The 22,214-nt window shown below is 40.6% G+C and overlaps 1 protein-coding gene across 4 annotated transcripts; it reads left to right on the top strand.

Moving 5' to 3' along the window:
- DYRK3 (dual specificity tyrosine phosphorylation regulated kinase 3) lies at positions 1–17,665 on the top strand. Of its 4 annotated transcripts, none has more exons than XM_037811854.1 (4): positions 1–353; positions 489–604; positions 2,931–3,042; positions 15,964–17,665. In XM_037811854.1, exons 3-4 carry the CDS (start codon positions 2,959–2,961, stop codon positions 17,536–17,538), a joined length of 1,659 nt encoding a protein of 552 aa, XP_037667782.1. In that variant the 5' UTR covers positions 1–353; positions 489–604; positions 2,931–2,958; the 3' UTR covers positions 17,539–17,665. The 4 variants fall into 4 exon arrangements, with proteins under 4 accessions (XP_037667782.1, XP_037667775.1, XP_037667768.1 ...); XM_037811847.1 differs by having other exon boundaries at positions 485–604; XM_037811840.1 differs by lacking the exons at positions 1–353; positions 489–604 and adding an exon at positions 704–1,127.
- Positions 17,666–22,214: the final 4,549 nt, after the last annotated feature.

The following is a 22,214-nucleotide window of genomic DNA, read 5'->3' as shown; positions in this document are numbered from 1 at the left end:
CTTTCGTTCCAACTATCGAAATCCGCTTAACGTTAGTGTTACTGAGCTGTTTCTCAGAACTTCCCAGAAAAGGAGAAAAAAAAAAAATTCTAAGGAAGAAGACAGAATAGGAAGAGTCTTCCTAGGGTCCTGGTGTAGAGGAAGAAGTTTGGAAATTTGAAGACTTCTAGTTTAGGCTTCGCCACTAATTCGCGAGATGATCATGAGCAAACAAGTCAGTCTCCTCTGGGCCTCAGTTTTCTCATCCATAAAATGAGAAAGTTGTTAAAAGGATCTCGAAGGCTCTTTGAGTCCTATCATCCGTGGCATCCGGTTGCAGAGGAGTCAAATCCCAGCTTCGATTCTGAATCCCGGTAAAATCATTTTGAGCCTGTTTTCTGATGTCAGAGATGTCAGCTGGTGTGGTTACTGAGAGTAAATAAGACAATGTCCGTATGCGCAAGTACAGTGTCAATAAATGGGTTTATCGTTATTGCTTTCCTAGGTAGCTCATTCCTCTCCGGAAGGCCACCCCGCAGTGGAACTGGCTGAAAAACACGGCGAGTCGAGCGGGAGGTTTGAGAACTCCAGGCTGCAAAGTGCTACTTAAGGGAAAGTAGACCGGGTAAGAGGTGATGCGGAGGAGGGCGATCCCCACTTCTGAGGTCAAAATAGAGGGCTAAGCGTTACTTTCTTAAATCCTCCGCCTTTCTCCCATCCCCCAACACATCGCAGGCCCTTGGCTCCTAAGTTCAGGATGCCAGCCCTATACGCCCAAACTCCGACCGCCCCCGCCCCGGTGCGTCATCACGTAGTTACGCGAAGGCGTTTCCCGGAGCGTGCCATGGTTGCTAGGCGACCAGTCCGCGCCCCTCCTCCCATCCCTGTAGCTCTGTCTCCCAGCTCCCGGTTCTGGCCAGTCCCGAGCGAAGGCGCGTGGAGCTGCAGTGTCTGGCTGAGAATCCCCGGGGAAGCGTAGTGGCCACGGAGGCAGCCCTCCCAGAGCAAGTGGACGCGGCCGCCGGACCCTCCAACCGCCGCCCCTCCCCGCTTGGGGTTCCGAGCTAGCGGATGGGAGGCACCGCTCGCGGGCCGGGGCGGAAGGATGCGGGGCCCCCCGGGGCCGGGTTCCCGCCCCAGCAGCGGAGGTAACGGCGCGGCGGAGTGACGGGCTGGGGGCGCCGGAGGGAGCGGCTGGCTCTGGCAGGCGAGGTCAGGGGGCGGGGAAGGCCTGGGCTGGAGGTTGATCGAGCCCCCAACAGGAGAGGCGAGGGAAGGAGTCTTACCTTTCCTCCCCGGATCTGGTCCCCTTCTTCCCACTCCATCAGCTCCGCTCCCTCCAGCCCACCGTGAGAGGGGGAGGGGGCTAAGCGGCGTTACGAGAAGAATTGCCACGCCGGGATTTTCTCTGAAGCCCTAGATCGCGGGGATATACAGTAAGGGACACCAAAAAGCTGGGACTTTTGTGGAAGCCAGGGAGCAATACATTTGAAAGAAGCCCTGTTGATAAGAGCAAATAACCAAGGACTGAACTCTTGGGGCTTTGCTTTGAGGGATGCGTTCTTGCTTCGGATATGCAGGTAAGGGATTGTGCTAGGTAGGGCTTTCTCCAGATTCTATTTTGAGAGATTCCCCACCTTCCATTGTATTTTACCTTAGCTGGAGAGAAGGGACACCACCACCACCACCCCCGCGTCATTTGCATGGAGACTTCCTTTTTGTTAGTTTTCTGGCCGTTAGTCTGTAGGAAATGATGAGGTCTTCCATGTCTTTTTTTTTCTTTCCCTGTAAGTGTGGCTGCCTGTCCCAGTTTGTTTTGTTTTATTCATGCTTTTGGGAAAGGGTCGGTCACATCCATAATCTTTGGTTCTTGTCAATGAAGCAGTTCCGTGTTAAAGATATAAATGATTCTATCAGAATGTGAGCGTGTTTTTAAAAAGAGAACATTCCAAAAATATTTGTAGTGGGATTTTAATTCTCTGTATTCTTATAGCACATCAATCAAGAAAACCTAGAACTAATTTTAGAAAACGGTTCTTAAAGGCATATTTTTAAAAGTCTTCCTTGTAAAATGGTCATCATTGTATTCATAATATATCATGTAAAATGATACAATGAAATGCTGATGTATATTACTAGGAAATCCACGTTCCTGGTGACAGATGAAATATATTATTCAAGCCATCTTGTGGATTAAGTAAATCCTCTCTGTCTTTTGTGTTCCCTTACAGTGGTGGAGGTATAGCTTAAAGAAGAGAGAAATGATCCTTAATTATTTAGCATTTTGCTTCCACCATCCACCAGAAAATGGAGTGGAAAAAGAAGTGAAATTCAGTATATTTTGTAATTTAAAGAATCCTTGTAGTGTTTGCTATAGTATTCAGTGTATTTTTCTACAAGTTAGATTGATAGAAGTAAGTAAATAAATAAATATGAAGACTGCCCTAAAAGGATCTTTTTTTTTTCATGCCTGTAAAAATCAGAAATAAGTAGGCTGGATCTATTCTTCCAATTTAACACGTGGAAAACAGGCTCAGAGGGAAAGGCAGTGTAGCCAGTGGTAGAGGTGAGATTAGAATCCAAGTCTGGGTTTGAAAAAACTATTCCTCTGTCACTTTGTATGTGTTCTAGTTAGTTTTTAAAGTAGTAAGTTAGATTAGATCCTTTCCATAGTCCCTCTTTTTTTTAAACAACATTAGGGAAATAAGAACTTAACCATTTTAAGATACAAACCTAGAAATGCTGTCTTTTCTTTATACAACAAATCGGGTTTCCGCTGTTGCTCTGACAAATACCCGGCTTTATTCTGTGCCGAAATGCTGTGTGGACATTTGTTTAAATCAGTTGTTCTTTGTAGCATATATGAAGCAGTTAAGACATGGGATGTTCTGGAAATACAAATTCATATGCTTCAGCCACTGACAGATTTTATCTGTGATCCTTTCAACTAGATTGGGGGATGGTGCCTATGATACCTTTATGATGATAGATGAAACCAAATGTCCACCCTGTTCAAACGTACTCTGCAATCCTTCTGAACCATCTCTACCCAGCAGACTAAATGTAAGTAAATGCACTCTAATTGTTTTTGGGAAGGAGGAAGTGCTACTTAATGCTCAGGGTACAGCTACGTTGTACCAGCTTCCCAGACTCTCTGTTTCTGACTGATTTCTCTTGATTTTGGAATAACAATTTCTGTGGTCCAAGTTTAGCTCTTCAGAATGATTTTGATTTGGAACCCATCTTTTCCTCTCAATCACTGGGATAAATATATAGCACTAGGAAAAAAATATGTACTTTTACATAGGTGTGGTTATTTTTATATAGGATGATATACGCAGAGTATTAGGCTCCTTTTTTTTTTTTTTTTTTTTTAATCATTTTATTGAGATATATTCACATACCACGCAGTCATACAAAACAAATTGTACTTTCGATTGTTTACAGTACCATTACATAGTTGTACATTCATCACCTAAATCAATCCCTGACACCTTCATTAGCACACACACAAAAATAACAAGAATAATAATTAGAGTGAAAAAGAGCAATTGAAGTAAAAAAGAACACTGGGTACCTTTGTCTGTTTGTTTGCTTCCCCTACTTTTCTACACATCCATCCATAAACTAGACAAAGTGGAGTTTGGTCCTTATGGCATTCCCAATCCCACTGTCACCCCTCATAAGCTACATTTTTATACAACTGTCTTCGAGATTCATGGGTTCTGGGTTGTAGTTTAATAGTTTCAGGTATCCACCACCAGCTACCCCAATTCTTTAGAACCTAAAAAAGGTTGTCTAAAGTGTGCGTAAGAGTGCCCACCAGAGTGATCTCCCGGCTCGTTTTGGAATCTCTCTGCCACTGAAGCTTATTTCATTTCCTTTCACATCCCCCTTTTGGTCAAGAAGATGTTCTCCATCCCACGATGCCGGGTCTACATTCCTCCCTGGGAGTCATATTCCACGTTGCCAGGGAGATTCACTTCCCTGGGTGTCTGATCCCACGTAGGGGGGAGGGCAGTGATTTCACCTTTCAAGTTGGCTTAGCCAGAGAGAGAGGGCCACATCTGAGCAACAAAGAGGCATTCAGGAGGAGACTCTTAGGCACAAATACAGGGAGGCCTAGCCTCTCCTTTGCAGCAACCGTCTTCCCAAGGGTAAAACTTATGGTAGAGGGCTCAACCCATCAAACCACCAGTCCTCTATGTCTGTGGTCATGTTAGCAACCATGGAGGTGGGGTAGGCGAATACCCCTGCATTCTCCACAGGCTCCTCAAGGGGGCACTACATCTTTTTTTTTTTTTTTCCTTGTTTGTCTTTTTTCTTTCTTTTTTTTTTTTTTTTTAACTTTCCCTTCTTTTTTCATATCAACTGTATGAAAAAAAAAAGTTAAAAAGAAAACAAACATACAATAAAAAAACATTTCAAAGAGACCATAGCAAGGGAGTAAGAAAAAGACAACTAACCTAAGATAACTGCTTAACTTCCAACATGTTCCTACTTTACCCCAAGAAAGTTACATAATATAGCAACATTTCAGTGAACTTGTTCCTACTACATCCATCAGAAATTAACAGACCATAGTCATTTCTGGGCATCCCCAGAACGTTAAATAGCTTATCTGTTCTTCTTGGATTATTGTTCCCCCTTCCTTAATTGCTCTCTACTGCTAGTTCCCCTACATTCTACATTATAAACCATTTGTTTTACATTTTTCAAAGTTCACATTAGTGGTAGCATATAATATTTCTCTTTTTGTGCCTGGCTTATTTCGCTCAGCATTATGTCTTCAAGGTTCATCCATGTTGTCATATGTTTCACCAGATCGTTCCTTCTTACTGCCGCGTAGTATTCCATCGTGTGTATATACCACATTTTATTTATCCACTCATCTGTTGAAGGACATTTGGGTTGTTTCCATCTCTTGGCAATTGTGAATAATGCTGCTATGAACATTGGCGTGCAGATATCTGTTCGTGTCACTGCTTTCCGATCTTCCGGGTATATACCGAGAAGTGCAATCGCTGGATCGAATGGTAGCTCTATATCTAGTTTTCTAAGGAACTGCCAGACTGACTTCCAGAGTGGCTGAACCATTATACAGTCCCACCAACAATGAATAAGAGTTCCAGTTTCTCCACATCCCCTCCAGCATTTGTAGTTTCCTGTTTGTTTAATGGCAGCCATTCTAACCGGTGTTAGATGGTATCTCATTGTGGTCTTAATTTGCATCTCTCTAATAGCTAGTGAAGCTGAACATTTTTTCATGTGTTTCTTGGCCATTTGTATTTCCTCTTCAGAGAACTGTCTTTTCATATCTTTTGCCCATTTTATAATTGGGCTGTCTGTACTATTGTCATTGAGTTGTAGGATTTCTTTGTATATGCAAGATATCAGTCTTTTGTCAGATACATGGTTTCCAAAAATTTTTTCCCCATTGAGTTGGCTGCCTCTTTACCTTTTTGAGAAATTCCTTTGAGGTGCAGAAACTTCTAAGCTTGAGGAGTTCCCATTTATCTATTTTCTCTTTTGTTGCTTGTGCTTTGGGTGTAAAGTCTAGGAAGTGGCCTCCTAATACAAGGTCTTGAAGATGTTTTCCTACATTATCTTCTAGGAGTTTAATGGTACTTTCTTTTATATTGAGATCTTTGGTCCATTTTGAGTTAATTTTTGTGTAGGGGGGTGAGGTAGGGGTCCTCTTTCATTCTTTTGGATATGGATATCCAACTCTCCCAGCCCCATTTGTTGAAAAGACCATTATGGCTCAGTTCGGTGACTTTGGGGGCCTTATCAAAGATCAGTCGGCCATAGATCTGAGGGTCTATCTCTGAATTCTCAATTCGATTCCATTGATCTATATGTCTATCTTTGTGCCAGTACCATGCTGTTTTGGCAACTGTGGCTTTATAATAAGCTTCAAAGTCAGGGAGTGTAAGTCCTCCCACTTCGTTTTTCTTTTTTAGAGTGTCTTTAGCAATTCGAGGCATCTTCCCTTTCCAAATAAATTTGATAACTAGCTTTTCCAAGTCTGCAAAGTAGGTTGTTGGAATTTTGATTGGGATTGCATTGAATCTGTAGATGAGTTTGGGTAGAATTGACATCTTAATGACATTTAGCCTTCCTATCCATGAACATGGAATATTTTTCCATCTTTTAAGGTCCCCTTCTATTTCTTTTAGTAGAGTTATGTAGTTTTCTTTGTATAGGTCTTTTACATCTTTGGTTAAGTTTATTCCTAGGTACTTGATTTTTTTAGTTGCTATTGAAAATGGGATCTTTTTCTTGAGTGTCTCTTCAGTTTGTTCATTTGTAGCATATAGAAACATTACTGACTTATGTGCATTAATCTTGTATCCCGCTACTTTGCTAAATTTGTTTATTCGCTCTAGTAGGTGTATCGTTGATTTCTCAGGGTTTTCTAGATATAAGATCATATCATCTGCAAACAATGAGAGTTTTACTTCTTCTTTTCCAATTTGGATGCCTTTTATTTCTTTGTCTTGCCGGATTGCCCTGGCTAGCACTTCCAGCACAATGTTGAATAACAGTGGTGACAGCGGGCATCCTTGTCTTGTTCCTGATCTTAGAGGGAAGGCTTTCAGTCTCTCACCATTGAGTACTATGCTGGCTGTGGGTTTTTCATATATGCTCTTTATCATGTTGAGGAAGTTTCCTTCAATTCCTACCTTTTGAAGTGTTTTTATCAAAAAGGGATGTTGGATTTTGTCAAATGCTTTTTCAGCATCTATTGAGATGATCAATTGATTTTTCCCTTTTGACTTGTTAATGTGTTGTAATACATTGATTGTTTTTCTTATGTTGAACCATCCTTGCATGCCTGGAATGAACCCCACTTGGTCATGGTGTATGATTTTTTTAATGTGTCTTTGGATTCGATTTGCAAGTATTTTGTTGAGGATTTTTGCATCTATATTCATTAGGGAGATTGGCCGGTAGTTTTCCTTTTTTGTAGCATCTTTGCCTGGTTTTGGTATTAGATTGATGTTAGCTTCATAGAATGAGTTAGGTAGTGTTCCATTTTTTTCAATGTTTTGAAAGAGTTTGAGTAAGATTGGTGTCAGTTCTTTCTGGAAAGTTTGGTAGAATTCCCCTGTGAAGCCATCTGGCCCTGGGCATTTATTTGTGGGAAGATTTTTGATGACTGATTGGATCTCTTTGCTTGTGATGGGTTGGTTGAGGTCTTCTATTTCTTCTCTGGTCAGTCTTGGTTGTTCATATGTTTCCAGGAAATTGTCCATTTCCTCTACATTATCCAGTTTGTTGCCATACAGTTGTTCATAGTATCCTCTTATAATTTTTTTAATTTCTTCAGGATCTGCAGTTATGTCACCTTTTTCATTCATTATTTTGTTTATATGGGTCTTCTCTCTTTTTGATTTTGTCAGTCTAGCTAGGGGCTTGTCAATCTTGTTGATCTTCTCAAAGAACCAACTTTTGGTGATATTTATCCTCTCTATTGTTTTTTTGTTCTCTATGTCATTTATTTCTGCTTTAATCCTTGTTATTTCTTTTCTTGTACTTGGTTTAGGATTGGTTTGCTGTTCATTTTCTAGCTTCTTCAGTTGATCCATTAGTTCTTTGATTTTGGCTCTTTCTTCCTTTTTAATATATGCGTTTAGTGCTATAAATTTCCCCCTTAGCACTGCTTTTGCTGCATCCCATAGGTTTTGGTATGTTGTGTTCTCATTTTCATTCGTCTCTATATATTTAGCAATTTCTCTTGCTATTTCTTCTTTAACCCACTGATTGTTTAGGAGTGTGTTGTTTAACCGCCAGGTATTTGTGTATTTTCTAAGTCTCTGATGGTTATTGACTTCTAATTGTATTCCATTGTGGTCAGAGAATGTGCTTTGAATAATTTCAATCTTTTTAAATTTATTGAGGCTTGTTTTATGTCCCAGCATATGATCTATTCTGGAGAAAGTTCCGTGAGCACTAGAAAAGTATGTGTATCCTGGTGATTTGGGATGTAATGTCCTGTAGATGTCTGTTAAATCTAATTCATTTATCAGATTGTTTAGGTTTTCAATTTCCTTATTGGTCTTCTGTCTGGTTGATCTATCTATAGGAGAGAGTGATGTGTTGAAGTCTCCCACAATTATTGTGGAAACATCAATTGCTTCCTTTAGTTTTGCCAATGTTTCTCTCATGTATTTTGTGGCACCTTGATTGGGTGCATAGACATTTACGATTGTTATTTCTTCTTGCTGAATTGCCCCTTTTATTAGTATGTAGTGGCCTTCTTTGTCTCTCAAAACATCCCTGCATTTGAAGTCTATTTTATCTGAGATTAATATTGCTACACCTGCTTTCTTTTGGCTGTAGCTTGCATGAAATATTTTTTTCCATCCTTTCACTTTCAGTTTCTTTGTGTCCCTGTGTCTAAGATGAGTCTCTTGTATGCAACATATTGATGGTTCATTTTTTTTGATCCATTCTGCGAATCTATATCTTTTAATTAGGGAATTTAATCCATTTACATTCAACGTTAAAACCGTGAAGGCATTTCTTGAATCGGCCATCTTATCCTTTGGATTATGTTTGCCATATTTTTCCCTCTCTCTATTAATATCCTTTATTGAACCCATACCGAATCTCTTTAGTACTGAACCTTTCTCCAGGTCTCTCTGTCCTGTCTTTGTTTCTCTGTCTGTAGGGCTCCCTTTAGTATCTCCAGTAGGGCAGGTCTCTTGTTAGCAAATTCTCTCAGCATTTCTTTGTCTGTGAAAAATTTAAGCTCTCCCTCAAATTTGAAGGAGAGCTTTGCTGGATAAAGTATTCTTGGCTGGAAATTCCTCTCACTCAGAATTTTAAATATATCGTGCCACTGCCTTCTTGCCTCCATGGTGGCTGCTGAGTAGTCGCTACTTAGTCTTATGCTGTTTCCTTTGTATGTGGTGAATTGCTTTTCTCTTGCTGCTTTCAGAACTTGCTCCTTCTCTTCTATGTTTGACAGTGTGATCAGTATATGTCTTGGAGTGGGTTTTTTTGGATTTATTCTATTTGGAGTTCGCTGAGCATTTATGATTTGTGTATTTATGTTGTTTAGAAGATTTGGGAAGTTTTCCCCAACAATTTCTTTGAATACTCTTCCTAGACCTTTACCCTTTTCTTCCCCTTCTGGGACACCAATGAGTCTTATATTCGGACGTTTCATATTATCTATCATATCCCTGAGGTCCATTTCGAGTTTTTCAATTTTTTTCCCCATTCTTTCTTTTATGCTTTCATTTTCCATTCTGTCATCTTCCAGGTCACTGATTCGTTGTTCAACTTCCTCTAGTCTTGTACTATGAGTGTCCAGAATCTTTTTAATTTGGTCAACAGTTTCTTTAATTTCCATAAGATCATCCATTTTTTATTTAGTCTTGCAATGTCTTCTTTATGCTCTTCTAGGGTCTTCTTGATTTCCTTCATATCCCGTACTAGGGTCTCATTGTTCATCTTTAGTTCTTTGAGTAGCTGCTCTAGGTGGTGTGTCTCTTCTGGTCTTTTGATTTGGGTGCTTGGGCTTGGGTTATCCATATCGTCTGGTTTTTTCATATGCTTTATAATTTTCTGTTGTTTTTGGCCTCGTGGCATTTGCTGAACTTGATAGGGTTCTTTTAGGGTTTGTAGACCAGTTGAAGTCCTTATCTCTAATTTCTCAGATCTACAGCTTCGTGGAGTACACTTTCTCTAACTAACCAGCAGGTGGCGTCCACGAGCCACCTGTTCTCCACAAGCCAGATCTCCCCTGCTTAGCCTTTTTGGTGAGTGGGGGAGTGAGTCTTGTGGGGCCCAATTGGTGTACCAAGCTTGCGTGTGTAGTTGGTGTTGCCTGCCCTGTATGTGGGGCGTGTTTCTGGGCAGTCGGGGAGGGGGGGTGGCCCTAACAATCAAATCTCCCTGATGATCCTAGAGTTTTAAAGCTGCTGCAATAGTCTAATCCTTCAGTTCAGTCCTGCCACAGTTTGTCTCTGCCACTGACCCACAAGTCTTTGGTATTGGCGTATGGCTCCTGAGACTTGCAAGTGGGCCCCTCTTCCAGGCTGTGCACCCCGGGTCCTCTGTTGAGGGATGACTGTGCTATGTCACAGGTGAGTGCCGTCCCCCCAGGGCAGTTCTGGGCTGCTGGGCTGTGTTGGGAGGCTCCCAGTCTGCTCAAATGATGGCTGGATGGGGCTCTGTTAATTCACACTGCTCCCCCTTCCAAGCTCTGGGACATTCAGCTGAGGTTGCAGGGAAGGCTAATGTCCACGCCCAGTTTTGTGGTGTGTGCCTGTTATTTGAAGCACTTCCGTCACACTGGGTTGTCTGGGGCAGCTCTGGGCTGTGGGGCTGGCGATGGGCAGGAGTGTTTCCTGTCCACCAGGATGGTGGCTGTGAGCGGACACCCCCCTTTTCTTGGGAAGTTGTGTTGTTTAGTGAATTTTCTCAGCCACTGGAATATTGCCTTTTGTCTCAGAGCTCTCTTAGTTCTGCTCTTGACTTGACGTGCCCAAATTTCAATTCTTTGAAGCTTTCTGTATTGAGCTTCTTAGAGTAATTGTTTTAGAAAAAGTAAAAAGGATTTAAAAAAAAAAAAAAACGGCCCTCCTCAGAGATCTAATGGGTTATTGAAATGCTAATAGACCAAGCAACCAGGGCCATTAAGGAAAGGTGCAGAGGGCAGAGAGATCAGCTTTGCTTCGGGATTTGCATATGCGCCTCAAGGCCTGATCTCCACCCTTCCCCTTTCTGTGTTCACCAGAACTCGAAAAATCCTCTGCTTTTATTTTGGGGTTTTTCGTGTTGTTTTTTTTCTATGTCTGTCTCCTCTCTGCTGGGCTGGCTGCTCTCAGAGTCTCTGGTGTCTGGTCTCAGTCTATCTATGGTTGGAGTTTGAATCAGTAGAATGAGTTTCCGATAAGAGCAGCCACTGCAATTCTCCCTTCTCCTTCCCGGAGCTGACAGCCCCTCCTCCCCCGGGACTGAGCCTGGCAGGGAGGGGCGCGGGTCCCCTGGCCGCAAAAACTTACAGATTTCGCTGATCTCAGCAGTTCCACGTTTTCATGAGTGTTGTATGAAGTATGCCCAAAGACAGATTGCTCTGTGGTGTCCAGTCCACGCAGTTCCTGGCTTTTTACCTACTTTCCTGGAGGAGTAACTAAAACATACAGCTCACCAGTCTGCCATCTTGCCCCGCCCTCCTATTAGGCTCCTTTTAACAAAAACAAGGAATGGAAAATATCCCTGAATTTGTAGATCTGCAGATTTTTGTTCTCTGTGACAGAAATGCCGCCCCAGCTTATTGGTATGCTTAAGAGACCTGGTTTATAGATCATAAATAAAACTTGAACAGTAGAGTTTGGCTTTTGATGCATTTCGGGGACTGCAGACACTTTGCTTTTTGACGCTGTTTTACTTAAGATAATAATAAAATTAATTCATATTCCGTCAGCATACATGGAGGAATGGAGAGAGCAGGGTTTGAACATATTCCACAACAGGGAGAACCTACCCCGTGACTAACATTTACTGCATAGATCGTCTAATGAAGAAATTGAGTAATTGAACTAATTTGTAATATTTCTCTTTCACATTTTTGTGTTTAAGACCTGAAATTGCGTCTATATGAAAAAAAACTACTTGCATTTTTTAAATAGTCCTTCCTTAATTTTAGTCAGTTTTTGCTGTTAAAATCAACCTTTTCACTATTTTCAGGGCCAACAGTATTACAGAACATTGGATGGTTGGTCATCCTGCTTGTTAATCTCTCTTCTGGAGTGTAGTAGGGCAGTAGAATTTCCTTTCCATTCTTTTCAAGTTTTATTTCTTTAGTAATAATGTGAAAACCTCTAAGAACTCCATAACCATGTGCTGCTTGTGTTGACCACCTTGGCAACTTGCTGCCACTCAAGAGGTCTCTACAGGAAACTTTCGGCATTTGGGTTGCTGAGTTAACATCTGACTTAAAGTTCATTTTAACTTTAATTCAGAGTTGGCTAATGCTAATCACTTCCCAGTAGATCAATTAAATTGTATCTTTCAGGCTTTAAATCAATTTAATTCTTTTGCATGGTATTCAGAGTTATAGTTTTTGGGAAACACAAGATTTTAGATTCTAATTCAAAGACATCTTTGCAAATTTTGCTGAAAAAATACTTTTTGGTGACTCTTGTGGTTTGATATGCCATGACTCCATCTCCAGACCCGATTGCTCTTCTCACAAAGTCTGTTAGCTTCATTGTTTACTCAAAATGTTCTTAAGTTCTCATTGTAAACTCTAAATCATTTTACTCATAGGCTTTTATTAGGTTAAGTGTAGTGTTGCATGGATTTAGGGTCGGGAGCTGGAGGACAGGGTTTTATGTCTGGATTAGAAGGATATTCCTTTTTTGAAACTCTTAACAAGATCCTTAAGACTTGATTAGTACAATAGAAGATTCTGTCTGAAACATCATGAGCCCTCCAAGTTCATGGGCCCTCCAAATTAACAGTGTATGTGAAGTATTCTTAAGAAATAACATGATAAACCTCCCATTATCTGTCTCTGAAGATAATTACATGATTAGCAAAATATTTGGTATGGTTAATCATATATGTTGCTTGGTGATTGTGATTATAATCCTAAACTAGAAATATATAGTGTTTTATAACTCTTAAACTTTAACATGGATAATCTACATTGTAGACTGTCCTAGGACAATGGAAGGAAGGTTTTATTTATAGCACAGCAGATTGAAACATAAGTGATTCAGACCAGTATTTGAGTTATTTACAGGATGGGAAAGAAAGCTCAGGAGAACCCTTCCCAGTGTGTGAAAATTCCTTCCTGGAATTCTCCAGAGAAAAATGGTGGGGGTAGAGGGGCCCCTTTTAGGTACCTGAAGGACTCTTAAATGAAATGTGGGCATTTCTGTCTGGTTCCAGAGGGCAAATTAAGAATTAATTTGCAGGGAGAGAGATTTAGGCTAACTTTAAGACAAAAACATGAGTTAGGAAATCAAAAGGACATCCTTAATCTTATTATAATAGTTCTATGGAAATTAAATTTCTGTTATATGTCTGTTCTTATTAATGTTCTGTACCTGAGACCCTCTCTTTATCACAAACAGAAATGAAGACCTCCAGAGCCAGCGCAGCCTTACATGTAGGCAGAGTAGGTGAAATACCCAGGGGACCACAAATATCTTTCCTACCAGCTTGTCTTTGATGACTGAAGTTCCTAGAGAGTCATTCCTTTGGGTTAAGGCATTGATCTTCTGTTAAAGTTCAAATATCCCTGGAGAGGTAACACATTAAATTATATAGCTAGTTGAAAACAGGTTTTACGTGGGGGAGAGAGTGGGAGAAGTGTTTCTGTGCATCTGCAGGGGAAGGCCTGTTGTGGGGGCTTTTGATGGCGGAGGAATATTTAGTGCTAGACACCTGCACCAAAGGAGGGAGGCTCTGGAAATACATAGGAAGCCACCACAGAGAGAAGAGAGAAACCGAAAGGGGAAGGGAGAGGGTGCATTAGAGTGTAAACCTTAATATGTTGAGAATTGTGCCGAATTGTGACCAGTGTTTTAAAAATGGTTTATAGTGTGTGGCGGCTCTTTCACATACATTACTCATTATCAGTTTGATTCACACAGCACCCTGTAAGTAGGTCTTCTTGTCCACATTTTACAGATAAGGATAAACTGAGGCCAAGAAAGGCTAAGTAATCTGCTCGGGGACCTGTAGCTTGGAAGCAGTGTAGCCAGGACCCCAACCCAGGCCTTCTGACTTTACATTTCTTCAGGATGTGTTCCAAAGACTTTAGCAGTAAATATTTAGAAGCATTAAAACTTAGACCATGCAATATTTAAGGACATATGGCAGAGTGCAAATGTTCATTTTTGTTGTGTAAATTTAACAGCAAACAATTATAATTCTTTCCCTAGTTCAACTAAGTTTATTCCCTAACTGTACTCCCTTGAGAACACCTGTTTTCAGCAGTTATTATTGTATTGTTCACCTGTATGTTGGATGGATGGATGGTTGTTGCCTGCTTTTTTTTTTTTTTTATCCCTAAAAGCAGGGGTAATATTTAACTTAATTACTGATAATACAAATGTTGAGTTGTATTTGCATTTTAGCAAGGTTTATAGATTTTGTCTGCAGGCCTATTATATTCTTGACCAATTATAGTTCTCTACTTTAGTATCAGAGACTATCTTGTTTTAAAACTAAGTGGCAAAATGTGGCTACAGTTATACTGGCTGCTTCACTTTGGTTTAAGATCATGTAATACCTCAATTTGTAACTGTAGGTACTCTATAAATGTTTACATTGATTAAATGACCTAAAAGGAGCAGTCAGGAATTCACTTTTTATAACTAGATTACTAGATTAGGGCTGTCCAAAGTATGTCAACACTGAAATTTTTAAAAATCCTTCAGTTGTTATGTTTTCATTTTTTGTATTATGATTTTTTTAATGGTTGGTTTGTTTCTTTGTAGTAGGCCAGGTGCTGTTTGAGCAACAATGTTGTTTGCTTATTTATATTAACATTCTGTTTTCTAAAAGCTTGTCTATTTTGGATCATTTGGTTCTTAAATCTTAGAGAGTATAACTGTAGCTCAGAGCTCCTCTGGAATTATCTGTTCCTGAGCTAAGAGGCAACTGGAGATTATCAAACAGACCAGGGGTACAATTTTTTGGTGTCCACTGAGAAAAATAGATGTTCTTTGAAATATTACAGACTTTTTTGTCACAACATTCAACCTTAAAAATTTTTTCTTCCTTCCTTCTAAACCCATCTCACATTTTTTTAAATATTAATTTTTAAAAAGTTTTTTGTTATTTCTGCTTTTCTTTTCTCCCATCTTACTTCAGAGACTCTTGTTTTAGTTCAGAGATGAATAAATAGAACTTTCTTCTGAGGGTTACTGTTCCTTCCAGGAAGAAGTCAAGCAAAAAAAGTAGAGTAAAGGGATTAATGTGTCTTTATCACATAGGCTTTTTCTGGGCAAGAGTAAGTATGTGTATATGAGAGAGAAAAAGAGACTTTTTGCCTCTTTAGTAGACAATTTTACAAGAAACACCCCAGGGTCCTTGAATTCTCACCTCAGCTCTTCACTGGCTCCCTCTGAATTTGCTCAGGTCATGCCTTCAACTCTCCCTTGTTCATCAGATACATGAAGAGTTGGCCTAGATGATCTTTGAGAGTTCTACTGCTTAGAACTATTGTTACTCAGTGAACTAAACTACAGGGGTCTGATAATTTACATGGGAACCTAGGAGTTAATGATGAGGCTTTGCTTTACTTGACATCATAGTCACTGTGTCAGCCTTACTGGAGAGTGCTATAGATGCTAGGAAAATCTGATCCTGAGTTATGGTAATGGAAGGGCCCTAGACAGAGAGTCTGAAGACCTGGGTTCAAATCCTGCCTCTGGCTCTGAATAGTATTTTATAGTTTGCAGAACATTTGAATATGCATTATTTTCCACCCTGCTCTATACCCTTAAGATTTGGCAAGATACTTGAAACAATTAATAAGCAATATAAATCAGTAATATATCAAATGCCAAATTGTGTGGTACAAACTCTACAGTCAAGAAGTGAGGTTAATTAATATGGGCTATTAAGTGGAAGAGAGAAGACTTGAATTGGGTGGTGAAGGAGGAATGGGCCTTGTAGGATTTGAATAGACAGGGGTGAAAGGATTTTCAATACAAAGACATACCTATAAGAAGGAACCTAGCATGTTTGGGGGCTTGAACAAAGGAAGGGACTTGGGTGGGGGTTGGGGATGTATAATACTCAAGGAGTCTGAGGATTAATATAACCCAAGTCTCTAAAGACTCCTGCTTTCTTTATTTCCCTTTTGGATCATTTTAACTTAAAATAAACATGACTGAACATGGTTTGTTGTTATTGTCATTGTCATCATCATGAGGGGGGAGGATCCTTTCATCCTTCCAATCTTTTCAGTGGCTTTAACATTGTGTTCATTTTTCTCTTCCATAGATTACCACCGAGCACTTAACAAGAGATCATACTAAGTGCTTTCTGAATGGAGGGGAGATGAAGGTAGAACAACTGTTTCAAGAATTTGGCAATAAAAAAGCTGATACTTTTCAGTCAACTGGCATCAACGACTCTGAAAAATGCTCTCCCACCGTTTCTCAGGGTAAAAGTTCAGATAGCTTGAATACAGTAAAATCCAGCAGTTCATGCAAAGCACCCAAAGTGGTGCCTCTAACCCCGGAACAAGCACTGAAACAATATAAACACCACCTTACTGCTTATGAGAAGCTGGAAATCATCAGTTATCCAGAAATTTACTTTGTGGGTCCAAATGCCAAAAAAAGAAATGGAGTTATTGGTGGCCCCAATAACGGGGGGTACGATGATCCAGATGGGGCCTATATTCACGTGCCTCGAGACCATCTAGCTTACCGATATGAGGTGTTGAAAATTATCGGCAAGGGAAGTTTTGGGCAGGTAGCCCGGGTCTATGATCACAAACTTCGTCAGTATGTGGCCCTAAAGATGGTGCGCAACGAAAAGCGTTTCCATCATCAAGCAGCTGAAGAGATCCGGATTTTGGAGCATCTCAAAAAACAGGATAAAACTGGTAGCATGAATGTTATCCACATGCTGGAAAGTTTCACATTCCGGAACCATGTTTGCATGGCCTTTGAATTGCTGAGCATAGACCTTTATGAGCTAATTAAAAAAAACAAGTTTCAGGGTTTTAGTGTCCAGTTAGTACGCAAGTTTGCTCAATCCATCTTGCAGTCGTTGGATGCTCTCCACAAAAATAAGATCATTCACTGTGACCTGAAGCCAGAAAACATTCTCCTGAAACACCATGGGCGTAGTGCCACCAAAGTCATTGATTTTGGGTCCAGCTGTTTTGAGTACCAGAAGCTTTATACATATATCCAGTCTCGGTTCTACAGAGCTCCAGAGATCATCCTAGGATGCCGCTACAGCACGCCTATTGACATCTGGAGTTTTGGCTGTATCCTTGCAGAACTTCTAACAGGACAGCCTCTCTTCCCAGGAGAGGATGAAGGAGACCAGTTGGCCTGTATGATGGAGCTTCTCGGGATGCCACCACCAAAACTTCTGGAGCAATCCAAACGTGCCAAGTACTTTATTAACTCAAAGGGCCTACCTCGCTATTGCTCTGTGACTACTCAGGCAGATGGGAAGGTTGTGCTTGTGGGGGGTTGTTCACGTAGGGGTAAGAAGCGAGGACCCCCAGGCAGCAAAGACTGGGTGACAGCACTGAAAGGGTGTGATGACTACTTGTTTATAGAGTTTTTGAAAAGATGTCTTCATTGGGACCCCTCTGCCCGCCTGACCCCAGCCCAAGCGTTAAGACACCCTTGGATTAGCAAGTCTGTGCCCAGACCTCTCACCATAGAAAAGGTGTCAGGGAAACGGGTAGTAAATCCTACAAATGCTTTCCAGGGACTGGGTTCCAAACTGCCTCCAGTTGTTGGAATAGCCAATAAGCTTAAAGCTAACTTAATGTCAGAAACCAATGGTGGTATACCTCTGTGCAGTGTATTGCCAAAACTGATTAGCTAATGGACAGCAATATGCTCGGAAATGCATATGTATGTTTTTTTAATTACCTTGCAAACCTGCAAATGAAAAAAAAAAATACGGGCCCATTGGTGGATATGTTTTTGTTAGACTTGATGTCTTTTTTTAACAGGCAAAACATTTTTATATGACTGTAAAAGAACTCTTCAAGGGCTAATTACCAAACCAGCTTGTATTGGCCATCCTGGAATATACATTAAATGACTTTTTATAGGTCAATGCATCTTTCTTTGTTATTAATGTAAGATGTACTTCAATCAGTGGACTTTATAAATTTAAATCCCTTTTTCTCAAGATAGAAGGTATACCAAAAAGTATATCCTGACCATTCCTCCTTTCTCATCTCCCTTGGTATCTATTCCGGTGTCTATTCTGGAGGAGTAATGGAGGAGTAATTTGGGATGTAACAGTAGTTGTGGATGAGAGCTGAAGATAGATCTCTTGTCCCAGCATTCTGTGGGCTCATTCTAGGTTAAAGAGCTCACAGCAGAATAAGGGTGGGTTTGAGGGGGTGGGGGGGAGCACCTGGAAGTTGGTCACCTGGAGAATTGGTATCACTACTTCTCAATGATATATTCCTCTTCCCTTCAATTCTTTGATGCATTGTTTTTTTTAAAATTTAATTTTATTATTTTGCCTCTAATTTGCTTTCCAGGTGCTCAAATAATTTTACAGACATCTTGGCACTTTACCAGATAAGCTTGTAAGGTACCAGTTTTAAAACTGAGTCATATGCATCCCTTCCTCTTGCCTCTCCCAGCCGTCTTCTCCCATCTCCAAGCAAGGAAAGCAGCTTCTTTACTCCCAGATGACCCAAAATGTTAGAGAATCAGCATGAAAACTGGGATTCCCTAACTTTTTGGTCCTCGGTGGACCAGCCTACTTGCCTGTGTCTTAATGGATTTTCTTCCTTGTAATAGTGAGCACTATGAGGTAAATCTATAGTTGAAATGCTTTGCTTCCTCTCTTTCCAGCTATCTACCACTTGAATGTGTCACATTTTTCCCACTTGGAATTTAAACTTAACTGAGTGAACTTCAGTTATAAGAAGAAAGCTCCACTTTATTTGAAAATCCAGAAATTGGTGATAATCCACGCCCCCTCCATTTATTTCCCATTATTGTCATTCACTAAGCAGCCTTTCTTTTTCTCTGCTAAGATTTCAAGTTAAACAATGGGGGCTGGTAGTAAGACCAATTGCTAGAAAAATGTCATACTCGGAGGGTGGAGAAGGGACAGTAACTGAAGAACTCACTACTGCTGTTTTTCTCTGACCCTTCTCTACTTCTACCTTCCTCCAAAGCAAAAGCATGCCCATATTCTATCCTAAAAGCGTGTTCTTTAGAGCAGAGCATTTCTATAACATAGGTCTCAGAATGATCTATTGCCTTTTTTATTCTTCTAGAGTTTAGTCTCTGCAAACTCCACAAGATTGGAAGGATGGTCTTTTCTTTGGGCAATACAGTAAACAAAAGAAAGAAGAAAAATGCCATGGGCATATTATTTAAGGAATTTTTGCCTTATCCAAAAAGTATTTTTTTTTTTATTTTAACAGCACAGGCTATGGAGAATGAACAAATCACTCTGGTTAGTAGCTGTCAAGTCTAGCATCAGCCTCCTAAGCAAAGGGGCCGAGGGAAGAGAAGGGCTCAAACTGAGACCTCAGCCTCTTTAAAAGGGAAGTCCTGGTATTTGTGGTGACTGAGAAACAACTATTTAAAACCTTGATTATCTCTTTTACTTCTGGGTGAGAGAAGGCAATAGAATATGCAGCTCCTTTCATGGTTCTAACTGCTGCTGAATATCCTGACGTGTGGGAGAAGTTGTTTAGGAATCTCCTGCATTATCTAGGCAGAGCACATGTTGAGGTTGTTTTGCCAGTCGTTATCACTGTGGAAGACCTGCTTTTCTGAGCAAACTGCTAAAGGATTGCTACCCCCAAGCACGTGGCATGCACTGGATGTGGATGTTTGTGTTTTTTGGGAGAAGTCTCCTCAGTCAGCCAGTGCTGTGTCTGGACTCAGGAGAGAAGCGAGCCTATGACTGAAGTTGGCATGTGGTCTGTTTCTGTGTATTGAATTGACTGAGGTTATTGAAACTGGGTTGAGTGAAAGGATATAGACAACCCGTGACACTGTGTAGACATTCTGGAAAGCTCTGAGAAGGTGAATGGATGTGTTTCTGCTTAAATTTGGCAACCTAGAGAGTGGCGCAGAGCAGAGTCATGCAAGTTGGCATGCTTGTCTTCTGCGGACTGATTCAAGTTTGGAGAGCAGAGAGTGGGCTGCTTTAAAGCATGGTGGTTGTTCACACAGTAGGATTTGAGGAGGTTTGTGGACAGGTTTCAAGTTTAGGGATAAGTTGCACGTTTTAGAAGTTGCCACCTTTTTTCCAGCCTTTATTACTTTTTCCCTTGGATCTGTGCCTTCGCAGTGAGTGACTGACTGAATTGTATCAGAATTAGTGAAGAGATTCAGACTGTTTTTTTCACAGTTACTGGATTGTTCTTTAGCCATTTTTGTCTTCTAGTCATTTTCAGTTAAACGGGTCAAGTTGGTTGACATCTCTTACTCATTTTTAAACTGACAAAATCAGCTGAGTTTCTAAAATTGTTACTGATAGTAAAAGAGTTGGGTAGGAATTTTTATTTCATTCCTAAAAGCATTTTTTTCTTTCAACATGGGAAATTGACTGATCTTACAAATACCTGCTCATCTTACTACCCATTACCCTCACGGTCACTTATCTATTCCATCATGTGCTGTCATGATTCTTCCTTATAGCATGTGAATCTGTCTTCTGGCTGTTCCAAATTAAGAGATTTTGATGTTTATTGGTCATGTGCAGATGATGGAGGCTGGTTTCCCTCCATGCACCAGGAGTGTGCTCACCTCTTGTTCTTAAGTTGACCCACACTGTCAATATCTCATCTCTTTTTTTTGGGAACGGGCAATCAGGTAAGGGTTATTTGAGGCTGCCTTCTTCTGGTCAAGTATTAGACATGGTAACCTTGAAAATAATGAAAAGAAAAATGTAACCATTACCCAACTATGACAGGGTTCTGCTCCTGTCCCACAAGAGTGCTATGAAAGAGGAGAGTCTAGCCTGGATCTTCTTTCCCAGAAGAAATGGATTTATGACTATATTATTGTGCTTCATTCCTAGGTGTTATAAGGAGGTTTGGGGCCAAGAGGTTAGCTGGCTAAGGTCATCAACATTTTAGTTTTCTTGACATTTAATCTGTTAAGATTAGGATACATTGCATGAACAAAAAAACAAAACAGAAAAGATTAAATAGAAATGTCAGCTGTGAAACAGTTTGGATCTGTAGCAGCTGGTCATGTTAAAACACTGTTCTCCTTAATTCTGAACTAGGCATAATTAAAGTTAAATGCTAAATGTTATGTAGCAGCTGATAAATGGTTCTTCTGTCAGACTTCCTGACTAACAGAATATTCCTACTATTTCGGTGAATCATGGAAAAGTCTGTCTCACTTATTTTCAATTATTTCTTTTGCATCTGTTATTTGATGTCATCAGCATGGAAGTTGGAAAGGTGACAATGATTGTTCCAGACTGCCTCGGTAGCTTTTTCTTCTTTGAGAGCTAAGGATACATCCTTATCCTTGAAACCAGGTCAAGTTGCCAGAACATATTTTTCCTCCATATCTTTAGTGGCTCACTGAAGATGAACAGTCTGCAGAGCACCATGACTTAGTATACATAGAGCCAACTGCACGCATCCATGACATGAAAAATCTGGAGTTTGTACAAATAAGGAGAGAGACGAGGCCAGGGATTGGCAAACCAAGGGAGACCAGGGAGCAGAAAATATTTCAAAATATTTTTAATATCCTCGTTTCTACATGCCTCACTTTCATCTTCAACTTGTACTTGAAGATGAATTTAAGAGCATTTACTTCCAGACCCGGCCTTCAACCATAATGTGATTAGGGTAATCCTTTCCAAGTGTCTGTCAAATTATGCCTGCTAATTTCAGTGAGAGAGGTTTCTGTATGAGTCACAGTGAGCCGGTCCATGTAAGGACTGAATGCTCTCTGGTCCCTGAGATAAGCCAGATCTACAAATACATTGTCTAGACTTCGGAGGGACGGGGTATGATTCTTAACATAGCTCACTGACTGAAGTCCAACCTAGACTTAATAATTTTTCTATTATAGGAAAAGCCTACCATCCTGGTGGCTAGAAAGATTCTTACCTCTTCTGCCACCACACAAATAATCTAAAAAGAAAGGAGATCCTCAAATCAGGCCAAATGGTGACCTGTGGCTATTTCAGCTCAGAATGTCAGCCTCTAAAAGCATCAGATTTGACTCATTTAGGTATCGCAGGACTCTATCATTGTTCATTTGAGTCTGCTGACACCCTTCCTCTGAAAAAGCGCAGTTTGACATGGATGAGTCAGTGTGTTTTCTTTTGAGGTGTTTTGTTTTTTTAAAAATGAAAATGCATTGCGTTGAGAATGTCTCAGCCTCTCACAGTTGCTTCAAAACCAAAGCTGAGAACTTTCCCAGCAGGACCTGAGTGACATACTCAAGTGTTGCCAGTATGGTGGGGAGTCCCAGTCACTGAGGGTGATTAGGACCTTGCGGCAGGGACAGCCTCTGAGATGGCCTTGATGACAATAATGAGCTGCA

The sequence above is a fragment of the Choloepus didactylus genome, chromosome 2 (assembly GCF_015220235.1).
Source record: "Choloepus didactylus isolate mChoDid1 chromosome 2, mChoDid1.pri, whole genome shotgun sequence".
Taxonomy (NCBI): Eukaryota; Metazoa; Chordata; class Mammalia; order Pilosa; family Megalonychidae; genus Choloepus; species Choloepus didactylus.
Note: the sequence above shows the minus strand (reverse complement) of the source record. Positions and strands in the feature narration are given on the sequence as shown.